We start from the raw sequence: 24,967 nt of genomic DNA on the forward strand, positions 1-24,967 counted from the left end.
TTGGGTATGTACAGAAAGTCGAGCTCAAAATCTCTCAAGAAAGGGAAAAAAGTGACAGCACTCGACAATCTGACAGGGCATCCATAACTAAAAACCAAGCTGAGGATAATGTACCTAAAGTTTCCAACTATAATAAGTCAATATATTAATAATTTTGTTTTTTAAATTCGAATGAAGAAAAGGGGGACAATGTTTGAAAAATGGTTGGAATTTTTATACCTAATTTAGAAGATACCCTCATAAAGCAACTCCCATGTGCTGTGTTACTCAGACAAAACAACTACCATATTTTTCAGACTTAAAGATGCACCGGACGATAAGACACACCTAGGTTTAGAGGAGGAAATTAGAAAAAAAAATTGAAGCAAAAAATGTGGTCAATTTTGTACTTAATATCCCCTATCCTGGTATATATAATCCCCTCATTCCCTTCCTGGTATGCATGGCCCCCTTATTCCTATCCTGGTATGCATGGCCCCTCTCATCCCCATCCTGGTGTGCATGACCCCCTCATCCCTATCCTGGCATGCATGGCTCCCTCATCCCTATCCAGGCATGCAGACCCCCGGCAGGCCGCACAGACCCCCGAGAGGCCCGTACAGACCCCCGGAAGGCCGCACAGACCCCCGACAGGCCGCACAGACCCCTGAGAGGCCCGTACAGACCCCCGGCAGGTCTGCACAGACCCTCGGCAGGCCTGCACAGACCCCCGGCAGGCCCGCACAGACCCCCCACGGTCCCACACAGGCACGCAGTCTCCGCCCATGCACCGCCCACACTCTTCCCCCCTCTGGAACAGATTGTACAAGGAAAGAAAGGGCTTATTTTCCTTCCGATATTTGTGTCCTATTGACTTGCATTGGTATTGGGTATCGGTATTGGCGATATCCGATATTTTTTGGATATTGCCGATACAATCCGATCCCGATATTTCTGAATATCGGAAGGTATCGCTCAACACTAGTGCTCACTCCAAAAGTGCAATGAATGCTCTCTGCCCTTCATGCATATAGTCCCGGTATGGGGAGCAGTCAGTATTCCAACAGCTGTCCTTCTGCTTGTAAGCAGCACTTGACATTACTGTCATGCGCTGCTTGCAAGCATAAAGCAGCTGCTGGCATCGGAACAAGACGCTGCGAGGGAGCACAGGAAGTGGTAAGTGTAATTTTTTTTCTTTTTTAATGTTTTTCTGATGGGGCCATGCATACCAGGATGGGGATGGGAGCCAATCATACCAGGATAAGGATGGGGCCATGCATACCAGGATGCTATTAAAGAGAATTGAATCTTTACTGCCTTCTATGCCCATGGGCGTGGACTGCAGTGAATGTTAATTTATTTTTTGCAGCAGGCACAGGAGTTAGCTGCAGCAGCCTGCTCCTGCCTCCTGTGGCCCGCTGCTCCGGCATTGCCACTCCCCCACTTCCCCGCCACAGCCAGAGCAGGTACATTCAGACTATTAGAAGCACCCCCCATTTTCCTCCACATTTTTTTTCCTCCACAAGTGCGTCTTATAGTCCAAAAAATAATCTACTTATTCAATGCTAAATTATTTGCAGATGTAACCTGTCACTTGCCTTAAAAATGCTTATTTTTTGCCAAGTCTGCAGGCTGCTGTTTTCCAGATCCTGGCATTGTTTTTCTTTTGTTCCTGTATCTCTCTTGACTTGAGGTACGACCCCCTCTGCCTTGTATGTAAATCTAGTCTTGATATTCAAGGGGCGTAAATCCTGAAGATGACGCCCTCATACAGAGATCATGACTGCACTTTATTGGTTATTATAACAACTTAATTTATGTCAAAGGTAGAAGGGAATTATCTCATGAACAGAGGAAGAACAAGAAATAAAAAAAAAATAATACCAGATTCAGAAGAAGAGTAGCATTTAGATCAATTAAAATTGTGCCTAATGATGGCACATGATAGATGCTCTCTATATCAGATATTTAATGATATGTGATATGCCAAAACTCAGATTCTACTATTGCAATTTTATTTTTTTGCCATGGATGGTTCCATAACAGTTAGGTTTCATCCATATTGGAAATGCTGCTTCCAAGCCTTGAAACTTTCCAAATATTAGAAAAGTAAAGGAATCCCTACTGAGACTGGTGTAATCTCCAGTATAGAATAGCAGCTGTACAGGGTCATTGAGTCATAAATTGATTTATTTTTCCCGGTAGGCAAGAAACTACAGTATCTAACGCAGCTCTACAGCAAAAGGCCCCCAAACTCCTCTGTATAAAGTATCTAACACAGCTCTACAGCAAAAGGCCCCCAAACTCCTCTGTATACAGTTTCTCAGCTTCGTAAACCCCTGTGCATGTGACCAGGGAGGAAGGAAGTTACTTAAAGGGAAGGTACCGCGTTTGTAGATCATTAATTAATCACGGTAATGTAGCATAACATGCTGTTATAACCCAGATTTGAATGCATGTAAAACAGATTTCGTGTGATATATGAGTAGAAAGAAGGAACTGGGGGCTGACATCTTGGTTTAGCAGCAGTAGCACGTCACTATCAGTGTCAGATTACGGCACCCCATGGACATAGGAGATAATAGACCGGCTCGGACCCTATCTGTAACATTGCAGCAGCATTAGCAGTGAGCTGGGCACGCCTCTGGGGGCTGCACAACTCACTGCTGTAGGTGTGACTAGCTGCCATTTTATTAGAGCCCTGTGCTATCTGCCGAGCTCCACTTACTCTCTATCATAGGAGAGAAGAAGCCCTCACTGCTCCTCTGTACTCCAGGCACTGCAGGTTCTGGGCAGACATCCTCTGCTCTCACACGCTGCCATGTGCTTCCCCTGCTCTGTCTCCGCCTCCCCACTTGCACACAGTCCCAGTGATCTCCGGTAAACTGCACTCTCCCCCTGTGTCACTCTCCCTCTCTGTGCGGCATGGGGGGGTCTCTGTGCGGCGTGGGGAGGTCTCTGTGCGGCGTGGGGGGGTCTCTGTGCGGCGTGGGGGGTCTCTGTGCGGCGTGGGGAGGTCTCTGTGCGGCGTGGGGGGTCTCTGTGCGGCGTGGGGGGTCTCTGTGCGGCGTGGGGAGGTCTCTGTGCGGCGTGGGGAGGTCTCTGTGCGGCGTGGGGGGTCTCTGTGCGGCGTGGGGGGTCTCTGTGCGGCGTGGGGATGTCTCTGTGCGGCATGGGGGGTCTCTGTGCGGCGTGGGGGGTCTCTGTGCGGCGTGGGGAGTCTCTGTGCGGCGTGGGGGGGTCTCGGTGTGGCGTGGGGGGGTCTCTGTGTGGCGTGGGGGGGTCTCTGCGGCGTGGGGGGTCTCTGTGCGGTGTGGGGGGGTCTCTGTGCAGCGTGGGGGGGTCTCTATGCGTGTATGCAAGCATCGTCCGATGGGACTACAAGTCCCATCGGACGATGCCTGCTACAATGACAGTGATTGACACATTAGCCAATTATGGGACAGTAATAGTCCCATCATCCGGCTAATGTGTTGAATGAAAAAAAAAAAATACTCCATACATACATGCCACATACATGCCACATACAATACATTCATACATTACATACATATAGACATACAGTACATTAAACAGAGAGTTCATACTCACCATTACTTGTCACTTTGTTCCCCGAAGCCAGTGTCATCTGTAAAAAAAATATGAAAAAAACAAACAACCAATATACTCCCTGTCCGCAGAAATCCACGAGTGTCCCACGATGATCTCCCGTGGAGAGCAGCAGCATCAGATAATGCGACTGCTCTCTAGAGGCTCCAGGAACACAATGACAGCAGGAAGGTATCCTTCCACCATTGTATTCCTCCGCCGCTGTAAAAAAAAAAGTCCCTAGTCTCACTTTATGCCATTGGTGTATGAGAAATTTTCCCACGCAGCAATTGCCATAAAGTGAGACCTTGTCCTAAGGTAACCTCTCAGTGATGCACTGCAGGAGCCATTGTCTCCTGTCAGTGTGTCACTGAGGGTCCTATAGATCAGTGACATCACCCGATGTCACTGTTCTATAGGGGAGATCGTCGTGGGACACTCGATATTAATTGGACTACGGCGGACAGATAGTATACGGTTTATTATTTTACGTTTTTTGCAGGCGCTGAAGTATGGTAAGTATGGTGAAATGAAGAATATTAAAATACTTTTTTCCTAATGTGTGCGTGTTTTTTTTAACCCTTTCTTAGTATTGGATTAATAACGGATAGGCGTCTTATTGACGCCTCTCCGTTATTAACCCGGCTTAATGTCACCTTACAATAGCAAGGTGACATTAACCCTTCATTACCCCATATCCCACCGCTACACGGGAGTGGGAAGAGAGGGGCTAAGTGCCGGAATTGGCGCATCTTACAGATGCGCCATTTCTGGGGCGGCTGCGGACTGGTATTTGTAGCCTGGGGGGGGTGGGCAATATCCATGGCCCCTCTCTAGGCTATGAATATCAGCCTGCAGCTGTCTGCGTAGCCTTTCTGGCTATAAAATATAGGGGGACCCCACACAATTTTTTTTTTTGGGGTCCCCTTATTTTAATAGCCAGTAAAGGCTACGCAGACAGCTGCGGGCTGATATTCATAGCAGGCTACAGATATTGGCCCCCGGCCGTCGGCTTTCCCCCTCTGGCGCAGAAAATTGCACGGGCGCCCACGCGGTTTTTTTGTTTTTTTTTAATTCAACCCTCACAAAGGCCTCCTTCACACTTGCGTCGGTACGAGTCCATCGCTATGCGTTGGGCCGACGTACCGACGCACGTTGTGAAATTTGTGCCCGACGTGGGCAGCGGATGCAGTTTTTCAACACATCCACTGCCCATTCTGAAGTCTAGAAGGAGGGGGCGGAGTTTTGGCAGCGCATGCGCGGTAGAAAATGGCGGACGCGCTGGACAAAAAAAGTTCACTTGAACATTTTTTCGTGCCGACGGTCCGCCAAAACACGACGGATCCGTTGCACGACGGACGCGACCACGCGACGTGTGGCCATCCATCACGATCTGTCGCTAATACAAGTTTATGGGAAAAAAACGCATCCTGCGAGCACATTTTCAGAATCCGTTTTTTTCCGCCAGATCCGTTTTTTCCACCGCATCCATTTTTTCCCGCCAGATCCGTTTTTTTCCGCCGGTTCCGTTTTTTCCCGCCAGATCCATTTTTTCCTGCTGGATCCGTTAATTCCCGCCGGATCCGTTTTTTCCCACCGGATCCGTTTTTTTCCACAATTTCCTTTTTTTTCTGCCAGATCAGGTTTTTTTTCCATCGGATCCTTTTTTTCCCGCCTGATCCGTTTTTTTTCCACAATTTCCTTTTTTTTCTGTCAGATCAGTTTTTTTTTCCATCGGATCCTTTTTTTTTCCCGCCTGATCTGTTTTTTCCCGCCAGATCCGTTTTTTTCCACAATTTCCTTTTTTCTCTGCCAGATCAGTTTTTTTTCCATCGGATCCTTTTTTTCCCGCCTGATCCGTCTTTTCCCGCCGGATCAGTTTTTTTCCGCCGGATCAGTTTTTTTCCACAATTTCCTTTTTTTTCTGCCAGATCAGTTTATTTTCCATCGGATCCTTTTTTTCCCGCCTGATCCGTTTTTTCCCGCCGGATCCATTTTTTTCCACAAGTTTTTTTTTTATCTGCCAGTTCCGTTTTTTCCCGCCGGATCCGTTTTTTTCCACAATTTCCTTTTTTTTCTGCCAGATCAGTTTTTTTTCCCATCGGATCCTTTTTTTCCGCCTTATCCGTTTTTTTCCGCCTTATCTGTTTTTTTCCACAATTTCCTTTTTTTTCTGCCAGATCAGTTTTTTTTCCATCGGATCCTTTTTTTCCCGCCTAATCCGTTTTTTTCCGCCGGATCCGTTTTTTTCCCACAAGTTCCTTTTTTTTCCTGTCAGATCAGTTTTTTCCGCCCGATCCGTTTTTTCACGCCAGATCCGTTTTTTTCCACAATTTACTTTTTTTTCTGCCAGATCAGTTTTTTTTTCGCCGGATCCGTTATTTTCTCATTGAGTTGTATTAGCGCCGGATGGCCACACGTTTCATCCGTTTTTTGCAGGATCTGTCAAAACAGCTGTTTCCGCCGGATGGAAAACACATACAGAGGAACGGTCGAATCGCGATCTCACCTGCCGCTATTGCGGGCACATGTCAGTCATGTTTTTTTCTATTGACAGATTGGGTGATTCTGAACGCGGCGATACTAAATATGTGTAGGTTTGATTTTTTTTTTGTTGTTTTATTTTTGATGGGGCAAAAGGGGGGTGATTTAAACTTTAATTTTTTTTTTTTCATATTTTTAAAAACATTTTTTTTTACATTTGCCATGCATCAATAGCCTCCATGGGAAACTAGAAGCAGGCACAACTCGATCGGCTCAGCTACATAGCAGCGATCATCAGATTGCTGCTCCGTAGCTGAATTACAGGCTTACTATGAGCGCCGACCACAGGGAGGCGCTCACAGCAGGCCGGCATCAGTAGCTATAGAGGTCTCAAGGACCTCTATGGTTACCATCCTGACGCATCGCCAACCCCTGATCATGTGACGGGGGTGGACGATACGCCCATTTCTGGCCGTGCGGCTGGAAGCGGTAGTTAAATGCCGCTGTCAGCATTTGACAGCGGCATTTAACAGGTTAATAGCGGCGGGTGAATTGCGATTTCACATGCCGCTATTGCGCGCACATGTCAGCTGTACAAAACAGCCGACATGTTGTGACTTTGATGTGGGCTCAGCGCCGGAGCCCACATCAAAGGGGGAGACACGACATGCGCAGAACATGTTGCGTTTTTTACTGCGATGCGTTTTTCCCCCAGAAAAGACGCAACATATGCACAAAAATTGCAGAATGCATTATAAATGATGGGATGCATATGTATGCATTTTTAAATTGTTTTTATCACATTTTTATAGCGAACAAACGCAAAAAAATGCGAAAAATCCTGAACGTGTGCACACAGCCTCAATGTGTATCTCCCCATCACACTCCTTATGTGTCTCACTCATCTTACTTCATGCATCTTTCTCTCCCATCAGTCACTCTTAGGCCGGGGACACACACAACGTATAAAAAAAGGTCCGTTTTTGATGGACGAGAATCGCACAAATGTTACCAAAACAGTGATCCGTGTGCAGTGCGAGGATGCGATTTTCTCGCATCCAATGATCCGTTTGGCATCCGTGTGACATCCGTATGTCGTCCGTATGGTGAGATTTTCTCACACACTTGCAAAATGAGCAAATAATGGCTGAGCCTTTCCTGTCACCTGCCCAATGCCTGAGAATTTCTCGCACGTCACACTGATGGTCCGTGTGCTGTGCGATTTTTTTCTCACCCCCATAGACTTTCATTGTCGATTCTCGGCCGAGATACGCTGAGAATTGCAGCATGCTGCGATTTCACTCGGATCCTGAATACGGCCGAGAGAATATCGGATGATGGGAGCTGCCCCATAGATTAACATTGGGACGAGCGCTATGCGATTTTTTTATCGCATTGCGGTCTAGTGTGACCCCGGCCTTAGCCATACAATGCATCTCTCCCCTCCCTCCATAATGCCTGGCTATTCACTGCAGAGCTGGAGCTCCCAGACAGCTCCTAATGCTGCTCCATGCACACCACGTCTTCACTCTTCTTGGGTCCAGATGCTGCTGAGCCCACTGTGTTCTGCTCCTCTGATGCAGTAACTGCTGGTGATAGCAGGTCACAGGCCAGTCACACACAAAATGGTGCTGCCCTGTGATGCTGCTCTTCATTCTTACTGTTGGGGCAGTAAGTGCTGACATCACCATTTCCCTCCCCTTTTGGGTGGTCTAATATCCCTGGGGCAGAGCTGCTAAATCTTACTATAGCTGCTTGAGGTCTAAAACGGAAAATGCTCCCCCTAGTGGTAAATATGTATATTTGTAGAAAAATATATAATATTTTTCATATAGAAATGTTTGCAAACAGTGCAAACATTGCATTAATACATTTTAATTACTATTTTAAGCTTAATTTCACAAAAAAACAAAATACGAGAAAACTGGTGGCACCTTCCCTTTAACCACAATGTTAAGGCATTAAAAACATACGAGACCTGACCGACAGGAACTGCTGTACCACGGAAAGAAGATTAAAAAATATTTATATCTACATGTAAATGCAGTTTTAACAGTTTCCTTTTGGTCAGCGTCCTCAGTAGACAGCCTGTCACTTGCAGCACCCTTGCCTAGCCCACTATCAGAATTTATATAATCTTTTTCTGAAATAAACCTCTCGAGGCACGCGCAAATACTTGCCTGTTCCATAAAATATTTAACAAACCATTAGTCTGAAAAAACAATTAGGAGTGATCATGAAGCATAGAGACACTGCCTTCCGCAGATATGTGCTATATGACCTTCAGTGCTGAAATGACTTGGAGGAATATTCTGCAACCTCAAAATACTGCACTTATGTATAAGAGAAAGAAAATCCCATAAGTGCTCCCTGTCTCATACATTTGTAACTATTTTATAAGTGAATTTGCTTTTACCGTTTAAATTCCACTTTTACCTCCTTCACCTCTGGTTAGTTTCTGCACGTTTTATCATTTCACCTCTCTTTGTCCTAATACTACCTCCACTTAGCAGTGTACTCCTTGCCTGAAACATGACCTGTTCTACATCATAGTAACATAGTAACATAGTAACATAGTTAGTAAGGCCGAAAAAAGACATTTGTCCATCCAGTTCAGCCTATATTCCATCATAATAAATACCCAGATCTACGTCCTTCTACAGAACCTAATAATTGTATGATACAATATTGTTCTGCTCCAGGAAGACATCCAGGCCTCTCTTGAACCCCTCAACTGAGTTCGCCATCACCACCTCCTCAGGCAAGCAATTCCAGATTCTCACTGCCCTAACAGTAAAGAATCCTCTTCTATGTTGGTGGAAAAACCTTCTCTCCTCCAGACGCAAAGAATGCCCCCTTGTGCCTGTCACCTTCCTTGGTATAAACAGATCCTCAGCGAGATATTTGTATTGTCCCCTTATATACTTATACATGGTTATTAGATCGCCCCTCAGTCGTCTTTTTTCTAGACTAAATAATCCTAATTTCGCTAATCTATCTGGGTATTGTAGTTCTCCCATCCCCTTTATTAATTTTGTTGCCCTCCTTTGTACTCTCTCTAGTTCCATTATATCCTTCCTGAGCACCGGTGCCCAAAACTGGACACAGTACTCCATGTGCGGTCTAACTAGGGATTTGTACAGAGGCAGTATAATGCTCTCATCATGTGTATCCAGACCTCTTTTAATGCACCCCATGATCCTGTTTGCCTTGGCAGCTGCTGCCTGGCACTGGCTGCTCCAGGTAAGTTTATCATTAACTAGGATCCCCAAGTCCTTCTCCCTGTCAGATTTACCCAGTGGTTTCCCGTTCAGTGTGTAATGGTGATATTGATTCCCTCTTCCCATGTGTATAACCTTACATTTATCATTGTTAAACCTCATCTGCCACCTTTCAGCCCAAGTTTCCAACTTATCCAGATCCATCTGTAGCAGAATACTATCTTCTCTTGTATTAACTGCTTTACATAGTTTTGTATCATCTGCAAATATCGATATTTTACTGTGTAAACCTTCTACCAGATCATTAATGAATATGTTGAAGAGAACAGGTCCCAATACTGACCCCTGCGGTACCCCACTGGTCACAGCGACCCAGTTAGAGACTATACCATTTATAACCACCCTCTGCTTTCTATCACTAAGCCAGTTACTAACCCATTTACACACATTTTCCCCCAGACCAAGCATTCTCATTTTGTGTACCAACCTCTTGTGCGGCATGGTATCAAACGCTTTGGAAAAATCAAGATATACCACGTCCAATGACTCACCGTGGTCCAGCCTATAGCTTACCTCTTCATAAAAACTGATTAGATTGGTTTGACAGGAGCGATTTCTCATAAACCCATGCTGATATGGAGTTAAACAGTTATTCTCATTGAGATAATCCAGAATAACATCCCTCAGAAACCCTTCAAATATTTTACCAACAATAGAGGTTAGACTTACTGGCCTATAATTTCCAGGTTCACTTTTAGAGCCCTTTTTGAATATTGGCACCACATTTGCTATGCGCCAGTCCTGCGGAACAGATCCTGTCGCTATAGAGTCCCTAAAAATAAGAAATAATGGTTTATCTATTACATTACTTAGTTCTCTTAGTACTCGTGGGTGTATGCCATCCGGACCCGGAGATTTATCTATTTTAATCTTATTTAGCCGGTTTCGCACCTCTTCTTGGGTTAGATTGGTGACCCTTAATATAGGGTTTTCATTGTTTCTTGGGATTTCACCTAGCATTTCATTTTCCACCGTGAATACCGTGGAGAAGAAGGTGTTTAATATGTTAGCTTTTTCCTCGTCATCTACAACCATTCTTTCCTCACTATTTTTTAAGGGGCCTACATTTTCAGTTGTTATTCTTTTACTATTGATATAGTTGAAGAACAGTTTGGGATTAGTTTTACTCTCCTTAGCAATGTGCTTCTCTGTTTCCTTTTTGGCAGCTTTAATTAGTTTTTTAGATAAAGTATTTTTCTCCCTATAGTTTTTTAGAGCTTCAATGGTGCCATCCTGCTTTAGTAGTGCAAATGCTTTCTTTTTACTGTTAATTGCCTGTCTTACTTCTTTGTTTAGCCACATTGGGTTTTTCCTATTTCTAGTCCTTTTATTCCCACAAGGTATAAACCGCTTACACTGCCTATTTAGGATGTTCTTAAACATTTCCCATTTATTATCTGTATTCTCATTTCTGAGGATATTGTCCCAGTCTACCAGATTAAGGGCATCTCTAAGCTGTTCAAACTTTGCCTTCCTAAAGTTCAATGTTTTTGTGACTCCCTGACAAGTCCCCCTAGTGAAAGACAGGTGAAACTGCACAATATTGTGGTCGCTATTTCCTAGATGCCCGACCACCTGCAGATTTGTTATTCTGTCAGGTCTATTAGATAGTATTAGGTCTAAAAGTGCTGCTCCTCTGGTTGGATTCTGCACCAATTGTGAAAGATAATTTTTCTTGGTTATTAGCAGAAACCTGTTGCCTTTATGGGTTTCACAGGTTTCTGTTTCCCAGTTAATATCCGGGTAGTTAAAGTCCCCCATAACCAGGACCTCATTATGGGTTGCAGCTTCATCTATCTGCTTTAGAAGTAGACTTTCCATGCTTTCTGTTATATTTGGGGGTTTGTAACAGACCCCAATGAGAATTTTGTTACCATTTTTCCCTCCATGAATTTCAACCCATATGGACTCGACATCCTCATTCCCTTCGCTAATATCCTCCCTTAAAGTGGACTTTAGACAAGACTTTACATAGAGACAAACCCCTCCTCCTCTCCGATTTTTACGATCCTTTCTAAACAGACTGTAACCCTGTAAGTTAACTGCCCAGTCATAGCTTTCATCTAACCATGTCTCGGTTATTCCCACTATGTCAAAGTTACCTGTAGATATTTCTGCTTCTAGTTCTTCCATCTTGTTTGTCAGGCTTCTGGCGTTTGCGAGCATGCAGTTTAGAGGATTTTGTTTTGTTCCAATCTCCTCGCTGTGGATTGTTTTAGAAATGTTCTTACCTCCCAGAAATGTTCTTACCTAGAAATGTTCTTACCTCCTCAATCTCTAACAAGCTTTAGTTTCCTGACAGCCTTTGTACCACATGACTTGTAAGAAAGCGCAGCGTTCTTCAAAAATTATTAATGTAAATGTCCTCCAATGTCCAATTCAATCATGTACATTCAGTATAAAATTAGTATTTTATGATGTATCACAGACCTTAAAAAATGTACAAAAATTGTTCATACAAGTAAAATAAAGACTAACTTGTACCCCTATTTCAAGAGAATAAATATATCAATAAAATAGTATATCCCGTATTTTGCGGCTTATAAGACTTATCAGATTATAAGACGCACCCCAAGTTTTGATGAGAAAAATAAGAAAAAAACTTTTGTTAATAAAATGGTGGTGCTTCTTGTAATCCACGCATCTTATTGCTTACCGGGGGTGGTGGCTGCGGTGAAACGGGGTCCTAGGGTCGCTGCTGGAGGAGGCAAGAGTGGAGCGTTGCTGCAGGCCGCAGGCTGGGATAAGGGGGTGTTCGGATGTGCGGCGCACCGCTGCTGGTGATCGGCGGTGTGGGGGCTCTACCGACATTTTGTGAAAGCCCAGAGCCATGAGACATGGTTTACTATGTGGTGGACTTCGGGAAAATGGCTACTGGGGCGGCGCATGCACTGATGGAGATCTCGGCACGAAGATCCCGGGAGATGAGATCTCAGCGCTGAGCCCCCGCACCACCGAACATCCGCAGTGGCGCACATCCAAACACCCCCTCATCTCAGCCTGCGGACTGCAGCAACTCTCCTCTCTTACCTCCTCTAGCAGTAATCCTGGGACCCTGCTCCACCGTGGTCTGTAAGGTACACCCGCATTATAAGACCTACCCCCATTTTTCCCCTAATTTTTTTGGGAAAAAGTGCAGTAACCCAAAAACAAGCATCCAAAAGGCCTGACCTAAACAGCATTAGGGCAGGTGCAGACAAGTGTATGTTTGGTTTGAGTGCAATCCAACAAAACATCTGATCGCACTCGGACCAATGTTAGTCCATGGGGCCGTACACATGTCAGATTTTTTCTTCGTACAGAGACTGTAAAAAAAAATCCTTGCATGCCCGATAATTGGATCAAACGCAGCCATGCAAGTTTATGAGTGCATGGAAAACATTGGACTGCATTCAGATGACTTCTGATTGCAGTCTGTTTTCCACGCTCTCACAGAATAGAGAAGATGGAGAATTTTTTTCTCCATCATCGTCTTATCCAAGAGAACTGGACAACACTGTGATCACACGCTGATCAGATCCTGGTCGGAGACTGATCAGAGTGTCATTTGCATAATCGGCTCAATTTTCCAGAGTCAGAGAATCTACTGTCCTTTGCCCCTGACGTTAATTGAATAAATTAAGGGGCATCTGTTTCATCTGAGAGCAGTGTAATATAGGGGAAAGGACCCTAATTCCAGTGGTGTATCACTTAGTTTACTGGGTGCAGCAGTTGTGATACAATCAGAGTTTTCTCTGCCTTGGAAGTAATAGTGCTCAGAAAGCTACCCCCATCCAAGCCACTGATTAGCATCTTTTTATGTACATTGTTTATTGACAGTAAGCTGCTAATCAGGGGTAAGAGTGTGGTTGGACCAGCAGGCACCGGACAGCTAGTCCAGCAGTGATAATCTCCAGCTGATACAGCACTGATTGTATGGAAACAGCACACAGCCTAGTAAGTGAGACACCACTGTCATCAGTTTCTCAGCCCTTCAGATTACAAAGCTAAAACCTGCTGACAGTTTCCCTTGTAACAGTAAGAACAATTAATAAAGCTGATACTGAGGAGCATGGGGATAACTGCTAGGTAGCAGACATAGCAGCTCGTATGGTATTTATCTATTCTCATCTAGAAGTATGTGAAGACTATTATCCATTATTCCAGAGCTGTGACATCATGTTGTGTCTTATGCCTGTATTGTGCTTTGTCTTTGTACTATAAGCTCACTATTTTTAGTATTTTTATTATTGTAAGATCTCTGATTGCTTGATTTCTGAATTGTAATCTTTTCCTGTGGGTTATACTGTGAAATCATATATGACAAGTCCATTACCTCTGATATTTGTCATCATTGTGAGCATGTGGTTTTCAGGTTCTGAACTGACTAACTGCTGAAGGGGGTCTAATGTGTGTATATGGGAGCCGACAAAAGTTATTTGCTTCTTAAAACTGCTAATATCTATTTTCTTCATAACAATTGGTCAAGCTATTAAAGGGACTCTGTCACCTGAATTTGGAGGGAACAATCTTCAGCCATAGGGGCGGGGTTTTCGGGGTTTTTGATTCACCCTTTCCTTACCCGCTGGCTGCAATATTGGATTGAAGTTCGTTCTCTGTCCTCCGTAGTACACGCCTGCGCAATTTCCCATCTTCAACGCCGTGATAAGAGTGTCTGCTAAACATATGTCAAGTTTACTGTGCATGGAGGCCTTAAGATCCATATTCTGTGGCTGGATGATAAGATGAAGCTGGTTGGAATATCGTCACAATCAGGAGAGGACCGATCAGGACCTAGAGACAAATTCTTGCCAATCAATCCAACAAGAATTATTAGTAGGAATGGTAGCACATTCAGAAAAACGTAATGGCAACAGATAATTAGAAGGATAAAGATAGGCCACACGTGCTGATGCTTAGACACAGGGTGCCTTGATTTTCGAAGCCTAATGGGACTGTCATCCACAATATTCACTGGTTGTTATGGCATCCTGATTTCCCCTTCCTGTCGGAAGAATGTGATGCCGCCAGTTTCCACCATGACGTACAGTGTGATAGCTGGCATGAAGACAGAACTCTGTTGGCACAAGAGACGATGAATGTACGGTACTTTATTTTCAAAAACGTAATAAATTCTAAAAAGAAACCGGCTTTGTAATGATTGATAAAATGTCTCTGCATGCAATGATGTCAGTAATCTGCAGTAAAACAGATTTTTTTCGAATCTACTTGCAGGCATAATACAGTATAATAGGTTTCCTGCTATATTGTTTATTGAATTTCTGTATGTTTAAATTTAGGGCAAGGAAAAAGAAGAGAATCCAGGCAAAACAAGTAAACGTCAGTTTCAATTCTACATGTCCTCAGGTAAAAGGACTTCTAATCAATAGAATAATCGATATAGTTATGGTGTGGAGAGAAGCAGGGCCTAGAGTCCCCTACTGTTTTCTTCTACAAGACTAGTTTCTTTAAATACAGTGGTTTGTGAAAATATTCACCCCCGTTGGCATTTTCATGTTTTTCTACCTCATAACCTGGAATTTCACTTTTTTTATGGTTCATGTAAAGAACATACCTATTTTTGTGAAGCAAACAACAAATAGGAAAAAATAACTGACAACTTCACTGTGCATAACTATTCACCCCCCTAAAGTCAGTACTTTGTAGAGCCTCCTTTTACAGCAATTACCGCTGCAAGAAGCTTTGGATAAGTCTCTATCAGCTTTCCACATCTTGCCAGTGGGATTTGTGCCCATTCCTTATCTGCACCTCAAAAACATTTCTAGAATTTGACCTTTTCTTACTTTCGACTCTGCAAAACCTCTTACTGTTGCTCTTATTCATTCTCGTCTGGACTATTGTAACTCTCTACTAATCAGTCTCTCTCTTACCAACCTCTCCCCTCTCCAATCTCTCTTGAATGCTGCAGCCAGGATCATATTCCTCACCAACCGTTACACTGATGCCTCTCTGAAATGTAAAGTGCTGTAGAATATGTTGATGTTATAGAAATAAAATTATTATTATCATTATTCCTTAAGGGAAAACTACTCCAGCTCCTTTACGTTAGATGGTTTCCTCTGAACAGCAATCTTCAAGTTTGACCACAGATTCTTAATTGGATTATTTTCCCCGTCACTGCTCTGAAAAACATCCCCACAGCATGATGCTGTCACCACTATGCTTCACTGTGGGGATCATGTTCTTGGGGTGATGAGCTGTGTGGGTTTGGCACCAAAAATAGCATTTATCTTTGTGGCCAAAAAGTTAAATTTTGGTCTCATCTGCCCACATCACCTTCTTCCATACCTTTGGGGAGTCTCCCACATGTCTTTAGGCAAACTCAAAATAACCATTACAATTTTTGTATGTAAGTAAAGGCTTTTTTCTGCCCTCTCTTCTATAAATGTCATTTCTATGGAGTGTATGGCTTATTGTGGTTGTATGGACAGATACTCCAGTCTCCGCTTGGGAACTCTGCAGCTCCTTCGGGGTTACCTTTGGTCTCTGTTCTGCCTCTTTGATTAATGCCCACCTTGCCCAGGTTGTAATGTAACAAAATAGGTAAAAAGCCAAGGGGGAGGGGTGATTACTTTCTCAAGCTACTGTAAAAGGAATGTGAATCTTTCCTTCACAAATGGCAAAAACAGGGGTTTACTTATCATTTTAAAATAGTAGGTAAGGAGGGTTAATTTACATGACACCCCATTATGCAAAAATAATATATTGGTCAATTGCTTTTTGGATATGTGATCATGCATGAATATCTTTTGTTTAAATAATGTTGCAAAAAAACAGACTTAAAGGGATTTTTAAAGGGAATTTGTCAGCAGGTTTATGCTACCTCCTTTGAGAGCAGCATAATGAAGGAAAAGGGAAAAGAGACCCTGAATTCAATGATGAATCACTTAGTTTACTGGGTGCAGCCATTTTTAGACTTATCAATTCAGCTGTGCTCAGAAAGGTAGCCTGACCCACACCAGGCTCTCTCTGTATATAGTCTTTAGACAGTGATTTACTTATCAGAGGAGGGGGTGTGGTAGGTCTAACAGAACTGTGAGCTGTAGTCTGGACATCAATAGTCTCCTTATGATAAAACCATTGTTGTAAGTAAACAACAGCACACAGCCAATAAAGTGATGCATCGCTGAAATTTGTGTTTCAGCCCCTATCCCCTGTTGCTTTTAGAATATATATCAATAACCTGCTGACAGATTCCCCCTCAGAATAAATCTTCATGGAATGATCACATAGTCCAACTACTAGAGTGATATATGCTAAATTGTTTCACTTCATCTGAGTTAATCTTCTTTTTCTTTCAGTCAAAAATGGACACGGTGGATATGGATCACACATATGCCAATTTTATACCCAATTTTTAACTCTCAAGATTATGGACTTAGAAATGAAGCTATGTAACAATACCTAGGAAATCTTACTTTATGGGAAGATAATAAAGCTGACTAAATTGGAATATGTTGCATGTATGGAAACCCTTTTCATCTGCAATCATATATGTCCTATAAGAAGGCAAGAATATACGTCAGCGATGGTCTAAAGAAAACTGAGTGGCCACCCATAATGTGACATTACTGCCTTAATTAGAAGATGTCCCAGAAACTGCTGGAGAAGATTTGACATTAAAGTACTAGTAGATTTTTTTTTATCGTTTTCTATATTGAAAAACTTTGATAATATATATGTAGATAAAAATGATAGTAATTTTGACATATTGTAGTCCAGTGAACAACAATAAAATACAAGCAGTGAGCCGTCACATACCCAGACTTAACCTTATTCTTATATACTAATAGATGTATTACAGTGCTATAATCATTGGCTAAATCACAGCCCTGCCGCTTCCATAGAGATTGATTAGGCTGACATTACCATTTTATACGCTTGTGATAGTGCAGTTTTTTCTTCGTTACTTTTCTGCTGTAAACCCCTGAAGGTTAATGGGCTGCGGCCTGCAGATAGTACAACCAATCAGGGTAGTGCTCGCTCGCACCACCGTTTCAATGGGACGAGTTCTATCCGGCTTTTTATTGGATAGCACGTGGAACAATGTTATTGATACCTGATTTTTTTTCACTGGACAGAACCTGTCTGTGAAAAAAAAATTGCATCATGCTGAGATTTCACTCAGACGTCGCTGAAGGTGATTTTTTTAAATACATTTATTGATCAGTATTAATGTCGATCTAAGTTCGGTGCTGTCATGGAATACCTCATTAAGCTGTGCACGCCAGGTGCGGTCGCGTGCACGAAAGTCCATTATAATGGCGGAACAAACTGTGAAACACACAGAAATAATTAATGTCGATCTAAGTTCCAAAAACATATCAACAGAATCTGGGGAAAAATACTAGTATTTAATGGTAATAACCCAGATAATCGAAACAATTGCTCCAAATACTAAATATAGAAAAAGGAGGAGCACTGTATCAGAGATGATCATGGTGTGGCTATAGGCAATAAACAACATGTAATGCTGGGAGGATACAGAAGGGAGAGGAGTCGCAGCAGTGACGGGTCCTAGCCGAAAAAGTAGTAGTATAAGAGGCAAGTGCACCCTAACAGCTAGAGTAAACCCCGTGACAGCGGCGGTATCCAATCCCGATATAACACTACCATATACAGGGCCTAACCAAGAATAAAAAACAGATGCACCCAGGCGGCCAGGAAAGTCCTATTGGCAACCATGTGCTTAGAGCCTGCCATATCAAGCAAAGTGCAATCACCTGAAATACGAGCGTAGCAGCGGTACAGCTAACGCTGGATATAGCATGCCAATCATGGCCTGAAATACAGGCGTCACAACTACGGTAATGCCTGGCACAAAGAGTGCAGCCAGTGTGCCCAGATGGATAGGTAGAGCCCTGTAAAAATGGAGGTAACCTAGTTGTATGCTCACCAGACCAGATGTGGGAGGGAGGAGAGAAGGTCCCGCCGGTAGGAACACCCCGACGCGCGTTTCGCAGCGTTAAAACGCCGCTTCCTCAAGGGGACCCACCAGAGAGTTACAGGAGGTCATCACATGGTTTAAAGATTTGTTGCGCAGACGAACGCGCATTTGGTGGAATTATGAATTCCTCGATAAGTATATCCAAAAAGATCTCATCCCGAGGGGACTTCGTATTCAAGTCTTCCCCTCTTTTCCGGTTGATGACGAGGAATTCAGGGGCAAATGGGAAGATCTTACTAATACCTACTCTAGGGGATTCATGGTCCTCCTTAAACAGATGAACCAAAAATCCTTGGACCTCATTGATAACGAGATTGATGGGCTACAAGCCACACTACATAAAGATATGACGGGTGATGCCCTCAAAAAATTAAACGATGAGGTGGATGTGGAGCTCCAGAGATGGGCCAAAGACATTCAGGCCTCTAAAGCCAAAAAATTCCAGCGTGACATCCAAGACAAACAACACTCTAGGGTGTATAGGTGGCAGAACCCGTCTGGACGGGCCCGTACTAGGTCTAGAAATGGTTTTCAATCGAGGTCCAGATCTACCTCTACCCATTCCAACAAATCTACCTGTGATGAGGATATTGTGCCTATTTCCCAACCCAGTGGCTCTGCTATTTTGGGATCTGGTGACAGAAGGATGGCCACAAGACAGTTTAATAAGACCCAGACTTCCAGCGGGAAGGTTGCCCAGGTTGGTACACAGGGATGTTTACAAGTGCTCAATTTGTCTACCCATACTCTCTCAGAGGACCAGTTATATGTCCTCAGTAGGGGTTTGACTTTTTCTCCAACTAATTCCTTTGATTATTTTTCAGCGTTAAAAGACCTTCATTTGTTTTCCCGGAAACTCATCCTCAAGAAACTTCATTCCAGTAGAGATCCAACTGTGGGGATGAGTGTAATAGAAAGGGAGGCTCTTCGTGACTTGGAGGACTTGCTGGAGGAACAACAAGCACCTGATGTGAGTAAGTTTCCTCCGTCCACCCGTCCCAGATCGGCCAAGTTCCCCCCCTTGTCCCTATCCCCGGCTGTAGAAGTCTTCACCAAATTGGTTGGTGAGGACTTCAAGAAATTGTCAGGGCGACGGACATTTGACAATCTTACTTTCAGACAACGTCAGGCCATCCAACAACTTAAGTCCATGAAAGACGTAGTTTTTAAACAAGCGGACAAGGGGGGGAACGTGGTGATCTGGCCGTGTGCTAAATATGAGCGGGAAGTTTTCCGGCAGCTCAGAGATTCAAATACTTACCTCAAGCTGTCCTCCAATCCCACAGCCCCTTTTCTTCGGGAATTACAAAACATTTTAGTTGGGGCCCTTGATGATAATGTTATTACTAAGCAGGTGTTTGATGGCCTTTTGGCTAGGTCACCAAGGGTCCCAACTTTCTACTTACTGCCCAAAATCCATAAGGATGCCCTCGACCCCCCGGGTCGTCCTATTGTGTCGGGGATCGACGGTATATGTGATCCCGTATGTCGTTTCATTGACTTTTACCTCAAACCACTAGTGGAAACGCTGCCGTCCTTTGTTAAAGACACGACGGACGTCCTGGCTAGGGTCGATGGCATCCTTGTGGACGAGGGCACGATGTTTGTTACGGCCGATGTCGAAAGCCTCTATACGTGCATAGACCACTCCCATGGCTTGGCGGCTGTCCGCCGTTTCCTGGGGGCCTCCGACCTGGGCGGCCCTTTGTGTGAGCTGATCCTCGAGCTGGTGGAATATATCCTCACCCACAATTTTTTTGTCTTCAAGGACAATTTTTACCTTCAGAAGCGTGGCACAGCCATGGGCGTGGCGTGTGCACCCTCGTACGCTAACCTCTTCCTTGGCGCCTGGGAGAGGGAGGTTTTTGGTGACGGGGGCCCACCGCTTGCTGCCCATGTGCTGTGCTGGCATCGTTACATCGATGATATTCTGTTTTTGTGGGGGGGGTCTCCTCGCCAGCTCGAGGAATTCATGTCGAGCCTTAATGTCAATCCATTCAATATACGGCTCACATATAATTCCAGTGAGGCTGCGGTTGACTTCTTGGACATCCGTCTGGAGGTCGATCGTGACCGGCGCATCCAGACGGATGTGTACAGGAAGCCGACCGCTGTCAACTCTTTATTACATGCCTCCTCGGCTCATTATTCAGCCACCATTAGGGCCGTCCCGGTCGGACAGTTCCTCAGGGTGCGGCGGATTTGCTCCACTGAGGCTCGTTTTGAGCGCCAGGCCATGGATTTGAAGGACAGATTCATGGCCCGTGGGTATAGCCGTAGGTCTATTAAGGCTGGTTACGATTGGGCTCGTAACACACCGCGGGGTGATTTATTGCACTCTAATGCCCGACACGGTACTGTGGGTGGGGATGAGCGTATTAGATTCATTTCCACCTACAACCACGAATGGGAGAGTATGAGGTCTATTTTGAGGAAACATTGGCCTGTTCTTCAGGTTGAGCCTTCCCTGTGTGCTGCCCTGGGCTCTTTCCCCCTCATGACCCCCAGGAGGGGCACCAACCTTAGCAATATGTTGGTGAGGAGCCATTACATCCCAGCCCTGGATAAAAACTTTTTCGGTACTGGTGGCCCTCGCCCTGGATGTATCCCGTGCGGGCACTGTCTGGCCTGCGCCAATGTCCTGCGCTGCTCGGACTTTGTCTCCAGCGATGGTTTGAAAACATTCCAAATTAGACAGCGTATATCCTGTGGCACTACCAATGTTATTTATTACGCGACTTGCCCGTGCCCCAGGATATACGTTGGTCTTACCACTCGCGAACTCAGAATTCGTATACGTGAGCATGTGCGGGACATTGGCGCGGCCCGGACGGTGTCCGCATTGACGGATCTCAAAACTGTCCCCCGCCACTTCAGGCTGCACCACAATTGCAATGAGAAACTGCTTAAGGTGCGGGGGATAGATGTGCTTCACCTGGGTGTCAGAGGTGGGGACAATAAAAAAAGATTGGCACAGATTGAAACTAAGTGGATAGTCAGGCTTGACACTATGACTCCTAAAGGTCTTAATGAATCCCTTAGTTTCGCTCCCTATCTCTAGGTTATCGTGCCTCTCATCTTTAGTGATGGGTTCCATCCTTAACTCTCTTTACTGGGGTCCCTCCGGTGGGTTTTGTGTTTCGTTTTGGTTTTATTCTGTTTTTAATATGTTATTTTTCCCTTTTTTTATTACCAGTAACTGTTCCTATGTGAGTCTTGTTCTATGGCCTCCTTGTCTTTGGTCGTACCATTCACCTGTTACCAACTGCCATTGTCATCTGTGCCTGACTATATAAGCGGATCATATTTGACGGACCTGATCATCAAGTGCCCCTCTCTGAAACCCACGGAATGGCCTGCAACACACGGCATCTGATTTCGGCTCGCTAATGGACTTAATTATTTATTTCTACCTTAGTGTGGATATCGGACATACATTGCGTTGCTGTATATTGACATGCATTATCGTCATCTGCATGGCCTGTTGTATTTTTATTATGGATGAGTGGGCACTGTTAGTTGTATCTATTACCGTATTTGTTCTGCCCTCTTTTTGTATTTGTGGCACGCCTCTTTGTGGCCGTGCGCATGGCCCTGCGTGCGGGCGGCGCTGACATGTGGGCGGGTGTCCTTGCTGCCGTGCACGTGGGTCTGGAATTCTTTTTCCTGTCCTCCGTGCCTGGCTGGGTGCCAGGTCCTCCTGTCGGGCTTCCCCGCCGCATGCGCATGCGCCGATTGCGCTACTCTGAGTGGCTGTGATTAGACATGTGACCGGGTTCAGGGGGGTTATAGGCAGGTCCTGTTCTTCCCCACCACATATCCCCTTGAGGAAGCGGCGTTTTAACGCTGCGAAATGCGCGTCGGGGTGTTCCTACCGGCGGGACCTTCTATCCTCCCTCCCACATCTGGTCTGGTGAGCATACAACTAGGTTACCTCCATTTTTACAGGGCTCTACCTATCCATCTGGGCACACTGGCTGCACTCTTTGTGCCAGGCATTACCGTAGTTGTGACGCCTGTATTTCAGGCCATGATTGGCATGCTATATCCAGCGTTAGCTGTACCGCTGCTACGCTCGTATTTCAGGTGATTGCACTTTGCTTGATATGGCAGGCTCTAAGCACATGGTTGCCAATAGGACTTTCCTGGCCGCCTGGGTGCATCTGTTTTTTATTCTTGGTTAGGCCCTGTATATGGTAGTGTTATATCGGGATTGGATACCGCCGCTGTCACGGGGTTTACTCTAGCTGTTAGGGTGCACTTGCCTCTTATACTACTACTTTTTCGGCTAGGACCCGTCACTGCTGCGACTCCTCTCCCTTCTGTATCCTCCCAGCATTACATGTTGTTTATTGCCTATAGCCACACCATGATCATCTCTGATACATTGTCTGGGTGGTGAGATGTGAGGAGTGTATGGTTTCACTCTTTTCCCCCCTTTTTTTCGTTGCTGTATTGTGGTATACAGTTAGGGCCAGAAATATTTGGACAGTGACACAAGTTTTGTTATTTTAGCTGTTTACAAAAACATGTTCAGAAATACAATTATATATATAATATGGGCTGAAAGTGCACACTCCCAGCTGCAATATGATAGTTTCCACATCCAAATCGGAGAAAGGGTTTAGGAATCATAGCTCTGTAATGCATAGCGTCCTCTTTTTCAAGGGACCAAAAGTAATTGGACAATGGACTCTAAGGGCTGCAATTAACTCTGAAGGCGTCTCCCTCGTTAACCTGTAATCAATGAAGTAGTTAAAAGGTCAGGGGTGGATTCCAGGTGTGTGGTTTTGCATTTGGAAGCTGTTGCTGTGAGCAGACAACATGCGGTCAAAGGAACTCTCAATTGAGGTGAAGCAGAACATCCTGAGGCTGAAAAAAAAGAAAAAATCCATCAGAGAGATAGCAGACATGCTTGGAGTAGCAAAATCAACAGTTGGGTACATTCTGAGAAAAAAGGAATTGACTGGTGAGCTTGGGAACTCAAAAAGGCCTGGGCGTCCACGGATGACAACAGTGGTGGATGATCGCCGCATACTTAATTTGGTGAAGAAGAACCCGTTCACAACATCAACTGAAGTCCAGAACACTCTCAGTGAAGTAGGTGTATCTGTCTCTAAGTCAACAGTAAAGAGAAGACTCCATGACAGTAAATACAAAGGGTTCACATCTAGATGCAAACCATTCATCAATACCAAAAATAGACAGGCCAGAGTTAAATTTGCAGAAAAACACCTCAAGAAGCCAGCTCAGTTCTGGAAAAGTATTCTATGGACAGATGCGACAAAGATCAACCTGTACCAGAATGATGGGAAGAAAAAAGTTTGGAGAAGAAAGGGAACGGCACATGATCCAAGGCACACCACATCCTCTGTAAAACATGGTGGAGGCAACGTGATGGCATGGGCATGCATGGCTTTCAATGGCACTGGGTCACTTGTGTTTATTGATGACATAAGAGCAGACAAGAGTAGCCGGATGAATTCTGAAGTGTACCGGGATATACTTTCAGCCCAGATTCAGCCAAATGCTGCAAAGTTGATTGGACGGCGCTTCATAGTACAGATGGACAATGACCCCAAGCATACAGCCAAAGCTACCCAGGAGTTCATGAGTGCCAAAAAGTGGCACATTCTGCAATGGCCAAGTCAATCTCCAGATCTAAACCCAATTGAGCATGCATTTCACTTGCTCAAATCCAGACTTAAGACGGAAAGACCCACAAACAAGCAAGACCTGAAGGCTGCGGCTGTAAAGGCCTGGCAAAGCATTAAGAAGGAGGAAACCCAGCGTTTGGTGATGTCCATGGGTTCCAGACTTAAGGCAGTGATTGCCTCCAAAGGATTTGCAACAAAATATTGAAAATAAAAATATTTTGTTTGGGTTATGTTTATTTGTCCAATTACTTTTGACCTCCTAAAATGTGGAGTGTTTGTAAAGAAATGTGTACAATTCCTACATTTTCTATCAGATATTTTTGTTCAACCCTTCAAATTAAACGTTACAATCTGCACTTGAATTCTGTTGTAGAGGTTTCATTTCAAATCCAATGTGGTGGCATGCAGAGCCCAACTCGCGAAAATTGTGTCACTGTCCAAATATTTCTGGCCCTAACTGTACATTGTGACTATTACTGATGTCCATACTTTTAACTTTGTTATATTAATAAAGATTATCTTATTTATATTGTCATTATATGCTCCTGGTTCTCCTTCTTTTTCTATATTTATTAATCAGTATGTAAAATAGGAGGCAGGTCAGAGAGGAATCAGTGACCTGTCAGAAGCCATCAGTATGAATATGTAAGCAGAGCGCCTTCCCCTACAGGCCGCCCCGATACACGAGCATATCTGTTGTGAATTATGTTGTCGAACTCCCTCCTGTGGTCGTGAATGGTACATCGGCGAGTTCTGTCTATGGGCTCCCTCTGGTGGCTATGAGTGAAGCTGCTGCTTCTGAGGTTCCTTACACAGGTGACGTGGTTTATCCTTTGGTTGGCTTCTCTATTTAACTCCTCTCAGATCGTTACTCCATGCCAGCTGTCAATGTTTTTGCATTGGTTCAGTTTGCTCCTGGATCTCTCTGGTGACCTGCCTTCTCCTGCAGAAGCTAAGTTCCTGATAGTCATTATTTGTTCACTGTTTTCTTGTCCAGCTGGTTATCATGATTTTGTCTTGCTAGCTGGAAG

The 24,967-nt window shown here is 44.4% G+C and overlaps 1 protein-coding gene across 1 annotated transcript in view; it reads left to right on the plus strand.

Annotated features, from left to right (window-relative positions):
- The window catches only part of CD226 (CD226 molecule), a 126,503-nt gene extending 109,416 nt beyond the window's left edge, over positions 1 to 17,087 (plus strand). Inside the window, exons 5-6 of the mRNA XM_069728941.1 lie at positions 14,612 to 14,678; positions 16,634 to 17,087. Of these exons, the coding sequence (XP_069585042.1) occupies positions 14,612 to 14,678; positions 16,634 to 16,693 (127 nt within the window). The 3' untranslated portion in view covers positions 16,694 to 17,087. The remainder of the gene's footprint in view (positions 1 to 14,611; positions 14,679 to 16,633) is intronic.
- The last annotated feature ends 7,880 nt before the right edge of the window (positions 17,088 to 24,967 follow it).

Source organism: Ranitomeya imitator, chromosome 6 (assembly GCF_032444005.1).
Source record: "Ranitomeya imitator isolate aRanImi1 chromosome 6, aRanImi1.pri, whole genome shotgun sequence".
Classification (NCBI taxonomy): Eukaryota; Metazoa; Chordata; class Amphibia; order Anura; family Dendrobatidae; genus Ranitomeya; species Ranitomeya imitator.